This window comes from Puntigrus tetrazona, chromosome 24 (genome assembly GCF_018831695.1).
Source record: "Puntigrus tetrazona isolate hp1 chromosome 24, ASM1883169v1, whole genome shotgun sequence".
Classification (NCBI taxonomy): domain Eukaryota; kingdom Metazoa; phylum Chordata; class Actinopteri; order Cypriniformes; family Cyprinidae; genus Puntigrus; species Puntigrus tetrazona.
The window spans coordinates 1,431,093-1,440,599 of record NC_056722.1 but is presented as its reverse complement, the minus strand read 5'-3'; the positions used below and the strand labels follow the sequence as shown (position 1 = coordinate 1,440,599).

Below are 9,507 nucleotides of genomic sequence, written 5' to 3'. Positions count from 1 at the left end.
CTAGACCTGCAATTACTGAATCAGAACAACACCAGTCAGCCACTTCCATGCTGGAGTTTGTTAAACACATTTTAAGGGCCGAGTTGTCCATGATGTCACGTTCAAGTTTTAGGGTATGGGACACACACTGCCGCTTAATACGTTTTCCGATTTTCTGAGCTTCTGCTTCTCTGTCTCGTCAGTCTCTGGATAATCATTTTTAATTTGGACGGTAGTGATTAAATGATGGCGCTATATGGGCGCGTTCTTTTCATCAGATCCCGTGTGTTCATGATTGTAATCAAGCACAGATAATTTCTTCCTGTCTTTCGCTTAATCAAACCGTGTAAGAAGGAAAGTAGTTTGTAGTTTGTTGTAGGTGCAACACCTTCGCATGAGACCGGAAGAACTGAAATGAAGTAAAATATGAATGTACAGTAGGCCAGTAAAGTTTTTGGATGCTTAAATCACTCACTGACTGCAAATGTGTGAACGTCTTTGCATTAGAAACTAAATTTGAAAACACATTTGGACATGATGAAATGCGCTTGTACTCGGTTTTGAGTCCAGGCGGTACGCTATGGTAAAAATAATAAATAAATAAAAAATTAATAAATAAATAAAAACAAAAGTGTATTTTCCCCACACAATAAAGAAAAATAAATAAATAAATAATAATACAATAAAAAAATATATATATATATATATATATATATATATATATATATATATATATATATATATATATATATACATACATATATATATTTGTATATATATATATGTATATATATATATTTTTTGTATATATACATTTTTATATTTATATTTTATTTTGTGCAATTCTGACTTTTTATTTTACTTTAAATTGCAATATTAAATCTCACAATTCAGAATATGTTAACATTTTCAGAACTTTATGTCTTGCAACACATTATTTCTTAATTTTTTTATCTCTTTTTATCTCTTTAACCTGCAAACACCATCATAACCAAGAATAATTGTTACAAAAATATTAGGTAAACTTTACTTACTGATTCCGTTCACTTCTTCTCTTTCTCCTTCTATTTTATTTTTCTACTTGCAATAAACATAGACGTTCGTCCAGTAGGCTATTTGAACTTCATCACAAAGTATATTTATATATGCATTCTTCACTCATGTGCAGTTAAAACTAATGTCCACTAGAGAGCAGACAAGTAAAAGTTTTGGTCCATGGAAATGGAAATGAATGCAGAACGGTCCTATTTACATGCTAATAACTAACTCTGCAATGTAAACAACATCTTTAATTACCTTAACCCTGTAATGATCATATAGGAATAAGTGTAATTAGATTAAATATAAAGTATTTCAGTTTTAACTAGATTATTCCGTGCATGCTGTGCACCTGATAGAATGTCTGCATTTCCTCAGCCTATAATTGGATTTATTTAATGATAGTTATTAAAATATTATTAGGTGAAGGCGATAGAAAAATGTTGTTTACATAGCAATAACATTCGGTTTAGCTAATATTAAAATTTGATATGAACTAAATCATTTGAATTCTATTAATCCTTTTCATTTTGATTAATTATGAGTTTGGTAATGCTTGGTGGATGGTGACCATTATTTTGAAGCTCCATAAATCGTCCTCTGGAGCAGTTCGACGGGTTTTTGTAACTTAGATATTTATAGTTCTTAAATTAACTAACTTAACTCCCAGTCTTGGTTTCTTGGCTGACCTATGACGGATATATGCGATTTTACGGAGCTTCAAAATAATGGCCGCTATCCACGAGCATTAACATTACCAAGCTTGGAAGAGCTAGGATACATAAAAAAAAAATTGTCTGAAAGAAGAAAGTCGTATACACCTAGGATGGCTTGGGGGTGAGAAAAATATGCAGTAGTTTTTATTTTTAACTAAATAGTAAGACTTTATTTCATGCTAGTTACTGATAACATTTCTCTGTTTAATTTACTTTAATATGGTGTGCTGAAATTAATTTTAATAAATATTAAAATTAATAAATAATTGAAAAACGTTTTAAAAAGTCAAAATGACTAAACCTCTAAAAATATAAACAAAAAAAAAATCTACAAATAAATCGTAATTTAATAAAAACTATAATCTATGATCTTAATTATGCTAAAATAACATTGGTGTTTTAATATTTTTCAGTTTATTTCAACACAGCTGGTGTAATATCTTAATCTTGCACAGAATCAATGCCAATATGCCAAATCCTTCTTCAGACTGGCACGATTCGCCTGGTCTGCTTTCACCCTCGGGGGAAAAAATGGATTTGGGATTAGCTCTTAGTTATGAAGGTACTGAAAATCATATAAAAACACGAGTAGGTCTTGAAACCCGGGGTTTGATTGGCAGCTGTTTAAGCTTGCGGAGAACTAATCACTGAACACGATGAGATGATGATCTCGTTAGAGCTCGCCCATCAGGAATAATGGCTGTGTTCAACACATTATCTTTAATTAGATCATAGAAATACTCTTGCGTTGCTCATTGCCCGGATAGATCCCGTTAATCTGTTTATTTTTATGACGTAGAAGATTTTACTTGCGCAACAGGGAAGCGTTTGAAAAAGCCCCTCAGATGTTTAGCTCGACAAACGCTGTTCATGAAAGAAAGCGATCCGATTGTTCTTTAAAAGGTTTATTGAATTTGTGGAAATTTTTGTTGACAGTTTGGTCTTCTTATGGTGCAAGAGAGACGAGTTCATCAAGTTTTTTGGTCATTTGCAATAATTATACAAAACAGAAAAAGGTGTAGCAGTATTGCTGTGGTCTTCAACAGTGTAAACTACAGACGTCGTGGTAAACATAAACCCGGATAAAGCTGGTTTACTCAGTGGCCTACGGTATCTTCTCAGCTCTAATACAGCTCTATCAACAGACCGCTCTAATGTGGCAATGCAAAAAAAGGCACTTTAAAGCTGTATTTCTTTTTTACTCTCAACAGAAAAAAAAACTAAAGAAACTCCACTCCTTCCCGTTTAGCTCCAGCATGGATCTTCAGCTCTCTGGTGCCTCTACTGGTCACAGGTTCGGCGTGTGGATCATTCCAGATCATCGTTTTGGGTGGACTCGTTAATTATCTGCGGCGGATGAAAGGTCAAAAGGTCATCGTTTTTTATTGTGTGACTTGATAGCATGTGTAAAGACTTTTTATGCCGCTTACGTGTCCATCTCTGGTCTCGATGGTCTTTATCACCACTTTCTTTGTTGACAGGACATCCATTGCAGGTCTGGTTTCCTTCATGGTCTCTGCAGGAGAAATATATATATATATATATATATGTGTGTAAAAAATGTTACTGGTTACTGAAGGCCTCTTGAATTTCTACTGTTTCATGCCCAGACCATATTTAGTCCCACTCCAAGTAAACATTTCTTCATATGATTTAACTTTGACTTGATTCTCCATTTTTAGCCGATTATTCACGTTGAGTTTAGCCGAAATGCATACCTCGAAGGGTTAATGATTGCAGGTTGGGGAATGGTGTGGTGATCCTGAAAAGAAAAGAGTCGAGAAGTTAAGTCAAGAAACATATTTGTAATATTTTTTATATAGTCAAGTCTAAAAGGTTCACTCAGAACTTCCCTGTAAAGCTTGTAGACCTAAGGAAATCATTTTTAAAGTTATATTTATAATCTTAGTAAATTAAACCTGCTATATTTTACAGTAAGCAGGTCTTATAGGGTCTGCCGTGTTGAGGTCAAGTGACCAGCCAAATGCTATTTGGCAAGAAATGAAAATGCTTCATTTAATTTTAATTTTGTGAGCGACAGTCACTAAAATTCATGTTTCCGCATTTACTCCACAAGGTGTCACTATAAGTCTGATTGTGCATTTGAAGAAAAAAGAAACAAAGCGAATGCACACAAAAATCTATTTGCAAAGCTGACATCCACCTGCTTTCTTCCCCTTCCAGCAGCTTCCTGTAGGTGGCGATCTCAATATCCAGGGCCATTTTAACGTTCAGCAGATCCTGGTATTCACGTAAATGGCGCGCCATCTCATCCTTCATGTTGCGGATGTCGTCCTCTAGACGAGCGATGCTGTCCTGGTAACCGGATGCCTCCATGGAGAAGCTATCTTCCATCTCCCTCATCTGACGCTCCATGGACTCGTTCTGAAATGATGCGTCTGATTAACTAGTCATTTAAACAGTCGTAATATAATAATAAAATTATATATATATATATATATATATATATATATATATATATATATATATATATATATATATATATATATATATATATATATATATATAATATATATTTTTTTTTTTATTATTAATTGTTTTTATTTATTTATTTTTTTCCTTGAAATATTTTTTTAATTAAAAACTGAAATTAAAACGAAATAAAAGCATGGAAAAAATATATAATAGTTTCTCAACGATACTAAAATAATATCAACGCTAATCTCATTTTCTCCAGTACTTACAGTTCCTCTAAGAGCTTCTAAGTCGCAGGTGAGCGCTTGAAGTTGACGCCGATAGTCATTGGCCTCCTGCTTGGCCAGACGGATCGTTTCGTTGTTACGGGCAGCGGCTTCTGACAGGTCAGCAAACTACAAAAAAGAGAAAGCGCGAGATCAAGATAAAGCTCCATCTGCCTCTCTGACTTCTGTTTTCTTTTTACAACTGAATGACAATTGATGACTGTGCTGGTTCGTGTTTGAAGATCTGGGTTAAAAAAAATCAATCGGCCCATTAGGATGATCAATACCGTGAAAGAGGAGCAGATGCTCTCTAAATCCACAACAAACCTCTCGGTCGACCATCTGCCACGTCTTAAGGAGATGAGTCTCCCTCATTCCTCAAACATCACACAATGCCTTACCAGATCAGATCCTTTCATGTAAGTCACATAAGTTACATCTTATAATTATTGTAAGTTTGTCAACTTTATCTCAGCCGTTACTCCTCAAACCGCATTAAACTTCTGTATCAGATTTAAAAGTTAAAAGTTGAGATGCCCGTTTTTTCATTTTAACGATCTATTTTATCATGAGAACCTGACCTTAGATTTGTACCAATCCTCAGACTCCTGGAGGTTCCTGGAAGCCAGGGTCTCGTACTGCTGCCGGACGTCTTTCAGGGCGGCGGTGAGGTCGGGTTTGGCCACTTCCATGTCAATCTGCACGTGCTGTTCCTGGATCTGGATCTGCAGCTCGGCGAGCTCCTGTCGAGGCGTTGGAAAAATGGACTTTAACAATCCAGATGCACAGTTTCAAACCTATCCTAAATATCGCATTATGCACTGTTGTACAAAAGTTATCCCCGTGATTGCAAAGCTGAATTTTCAAGATCGTTATTACTGTTTTCAGTGCCACACAATCCTTCAGAAATCATTCTAATGTGCTGACTTTCTGCTTAATATTTTTACGTTATATCGCACATTATAAACAGTTTAACTGATATCATTTATTTGTAACATTGTAAGTATTTTAGTATTTTTTATTGTTATTTAATGCATTTTTTTAAATAAAAGTATCCACTTCTTTCAAAAGAACATCTGATTGGACGCCGGATATTTAATGGTAGAGTATGATGATTGTGTGCCATCATTTTTGGCTTTCGATTTAAAAACGCAAACAGAACAAATCTCATTCTGAAACACAATAGCAATAGTTAGCCCTGGACTAATGTACTTCCTGATCCTGAAACAATGTCTCTGCTTTATTCTCTTGGAACAATGCCATCCTCAACGACCCATTTAATCACTATGGCAGCACGTCACACATGCCTGACAATCCCCTGATATTAACAAGCCCAACAAAAGTGTCAGTCAGCCAGAAAACCTTCGACTGTGAGAAGAAAGGTTGAATGACCAGAGGAAATTTAATTCATTTTATTGTTCACAGAGCTAGTCTTTTATGGCTCAGGAGACTCCGGGTGAGCTCTGTCTTGGACGTTTCTCCCAAAATTCCCAAAATAGAAGAGATTGTGGACGTATTTATATAATTTGGTCACGGAAGAATGTAATAAGAAATGTTTCAGGTTGTATTAAAAAACTCCTGATTGAACTCTTGACGTGAAAACTGGCATTTAATGTTAATGCTGTGAATGAGAACACCTGAGAAAGAAAAGTTGTTTGGGTACCTCATCGTGAAGCTTCTTCAAGAAAGCAATCTCTTCTTGCAAGGACTCCACCTTTCTTTCAAGGTCCAGGCGAGCCAAGGAGGCGTTATCGACATCCTGCGGGCGTGAGACGTATAAAATATTCATTATTTGTATGAACCTGTGAGACATCTCTCCTACACATGTTGTTTTAAACTTACTCGTGTTATGAACCTATGAATGCTACACAATTCTTTTTCTCCTTCTTTTACCCGATTGCATAAAAAAAATCACATGTACGCTACAGTTCAAAATTTTGTGATTGTTTTTTTAATGTTTTTGAAAACAATCTCTTACCCTAAACAAGGCTGCGTTTATTTGGTCACATATACAGTAATATTGTAAAATATTACTGTATAATTACAATGTTATATTACATATTTTAAAATGTAATTTATTCATGTAATGCAAATCTGATTTCTCAAACCATTCTTCAAAAATCAATCTAATATGCTGGCATTTCTTATTATTATCAGTGTTGTGCAAACCACAATACATTTTAAAAAGCACTAATTTAGTTTAAGATTCTTTGATGCATATAACAGCATTTGAATAGAAATGTTTAGCGCCTTTTATATAAATAAAATGCAACCATGCATGTATTTACTAAAGTATCGATTTCTTTTAAAACAATCTTACTGACCCTAAACGTTTCAATGGTAGTTTATGTCAATTATTTTAAGCTATTCCTGGCTGAAGTGAATAACAATAGCTCGCCTGCTGCTGGCTGTTTGTAGTGCTACAGCTGGTGGTGGCAGACACACTTTAACACACACACACACACACACACACACACACACACACACCCTCTCCTCTGAGTCCATAAGTCACTAGTGTACCCTGGTTAACACTAACCCCTCCCACACATACAACAGTTTGCTTTGTCACGAATGCCCAGCCTGCTCTCAGACAAAGCGCTCTTTTCAGCTGTGTGTCTAAATCTGATGCCGGACAAGAGGGCAGCTTGACCAGGCCCGGACTGACCCTTTTATTGTGAGGAGACAATCAGCAGTGTCTTGCGAACACTGACTGGAACGCTAATTGATCACATTGTGATTGTGACTGCGGAAGCGCCCAATCAGACATCGGGTCCGAGAATGAGTATATAAACGGCCGAGGTTTTTCTCTGAACATGCAAAGACGTACCTGTCTGAAGCCCCGAAGGGTGTTCTCCGTATCCTCTCTCTGGAGCATCTCTTCTTGAAGTCTGAAAATGAGATGAATATTTAAGCAGAGCCACACCCTGAGCTTCTCACCAGGACAATAATAGAACATCTTTGGCATCAGACTAAATCAGTTTCTTCTCTTTGGTTGTATCAAAAAATCTATTTTGGTAATGAGAAAACCTTAGAAAGAGCTTTTTCCTTACAGAAATTCATATAATATAATAAAAATAATAATAAAAATAATAATGCATTTTTATTTAAAGAATATATATATATTTTTTTTTAGCCTACAGTTCATATGACATTTCATATGTTGCTCATAAAACTCAAGACAACATTTTGGTTTTATTTGACCTAGTAAAGAAAAAGCTCTGCCCTGAGAGAAATTCAACATTATATTACATTGCAAAAACACACACGCACAAAAACATATTTTGGGGTAACATCTAAATAAACAGATTTTTATGTAGGTCAGAAACAGCATTAAATATGCTAACCTATCATACGCTAATAAAAATGATCTTAAGCATCAACAATTAACCATTTATATATATATATATATATATATATATATATATATATATATATATATATATATATATATATATATATATAATTACAGAACATTTTTGCTTTTCAGTAAATGAAAATGTTAACTCAAAATATAATATAATATAATATTTACTATCTTCAACTTCAAATGATTTTTTTCTTATTAGCTACATTTCTGTTGGTCATATATGAAATACGAAATGACAATCATACGATCTCAAACCCTCGTTTGGGAAAAAAGTCGCTTATTTTTTTTAAACTCACGCACTCGTTAGGTTTTGAGTGTTTTTTTTTACACTTCTAATCGTTTTGGATTGTTTTCACCGCGTCTCGGTCTACGTTCAGCCATACTTCTCTCTGAGGCGCTCGATGTCCTCTCCCAGATTGTCCCGGTCCACCTCCACTCTGGCCTTCTCGTTGGTGAGCTGGTCCACTTGTCTCCTCAGCTCCCTCATCTCATCCTCGTACAGGTCACCGACCCGGGACGAGCCTTTGCCCCGCATCTGCTCCAGCTCCGCGATCAAGATCTTATTCTGCTGCTCCAGAAATCTCACTTTCTCTATGTAACTGGCGAACCTGTCGTTGAGGTGCTGCATCTCGGCTTTCTCATTGGTCCGGTTGGCTTTGAACTCGGTGTTGATGGCCTCGGCGAGCCCGAAGTCCAGCGTGTCGGTGGCGAGTCTGGGCATCGGCGCGCTCGTGCGCACCCTCGCGCTCTTGCTCGCGTAGATGGATGGGGACGCGGAGGACGCGCCGCTGTAGGACACGCGCGCGCTGGTGCGCCCCGGGCTGCTGTACTGTCGGCTGGTGTAAGTGGACCGAAGCGTCGCTGGTCGCTCCGCGCCGAACATCCTTTTGTAAGAAGACGTGCTTGTTCGGCTGGCCATTGTAATCCGTTAGTTCTGGGTTGTTGTTGAAGTCAGCGTCTACTTTCACGAACTACCGCGCCCTGTCCAGACCAATCGAGACCACTGCGGAGGTTCTGCTTGCATTTATAGTCCACTCCCTATGCTAATGACATAACGGTGCAGGGAGCTTTAGTGACGCAGAAGCGCCGTCGGGGCGGAGGAGCAGCATGTGCCTCTCCATAACTATCAGTGAAAGAGTTTAACAACAGGAGGATATGTTTACTTTTTACCTATTTTTCTTCAGTTAAATAAATGTATTTTTGTGTAATGTAGTTTTTACTATTAGCTGTATTGTATTTGAATTTTACAGCAAACACAGTAAACGATAAATAGCTGTTCCGTTTGTTATTTAGCCCTTCTTTCGTTTACCGTTATATACAAAATATGAGCTAGCTTACTTTTTAAATAATAGATTTGTAAAAAAAATGTTTATATGTTTTGTAGGCTATTATATAAATATTTTTATTTTTTTATTTATCTAATTACCAAAAAATATTACTATAATATTTTTGAACACACACACACACACACACACACACACACATATATATATATATATATATATATATATATATATATATATATATATATATACACACACACACACACACACACACACACACACACACACACACACACACACACATATATAAAATCCGACAAGAAAACAAACATGTAACGCCAAATACTGTTGATGTTGTAAATGCAAATGACATTTTAATGGATTGTAACAATTATTACTTGTATGTTCATTTATTTATTTTA

General features: G+C 36.0%; 1 protein-coding gene across 1 annotated transcript; it reads right to left on the bottom strand.

The window, feature by feature from the left end:
• Positions 1–2,622: 2,622 nt before the first annotated feature.
• On the bottom strand, positions 2,623–8,860 carry vim (vimentin). The gene is made up of 9 exons (XM_043227018.1): positions 8,186–8,860; positions 7,263–7,323; positions 6,099–6,194; positions 5,017–5,178; positions 4,439–4,564; positions 3,898–4,118; positions 3,452–3,495; positions 3,164–3,249; positions 2,623–3,080 (listed from the first exon to the last, which is right to left on the bottom strand). The coding sequence occupies exons 1-9, from the start codon at positions 8,719–8,721 to the stop codon at positions 3,042–3,044; spliced, it is 1,371 nt and encodes a 456-aa protein (XP_043082953.1). The 5' UTR covers positions 8,722–8,860; the 3' UTR covers positions 2,623–3,041.
• Positions 8,861–9,507: the final 647 nt, after the last annotated feature.

Excerpts from the sequence above, each read along its gene's own strand:
- vim (XM_043227018.1), bottom strand. The coding sequence starts at position 8,721 with ATGGCCAGCCGAACAAGCACGTCTTCTTACAAAAGGATGTTCGGCGCG. Across the intron at positions 6,195-7,262 it reads CCCTTCGGGGCTTCAGACAG|GATGTCGATAACGCCTCCTT; the intron begins GTACGTCTTTGC and ends TCACGCCCGCAG. Across the intron at positions 4,119-4,438 it reads TAGAAGCTCTTAGAGGAACT|AACGAGTCCATGGAGCGTCA; the intron begins GTAAGTACTGGA and ends GCATCATTTCAG.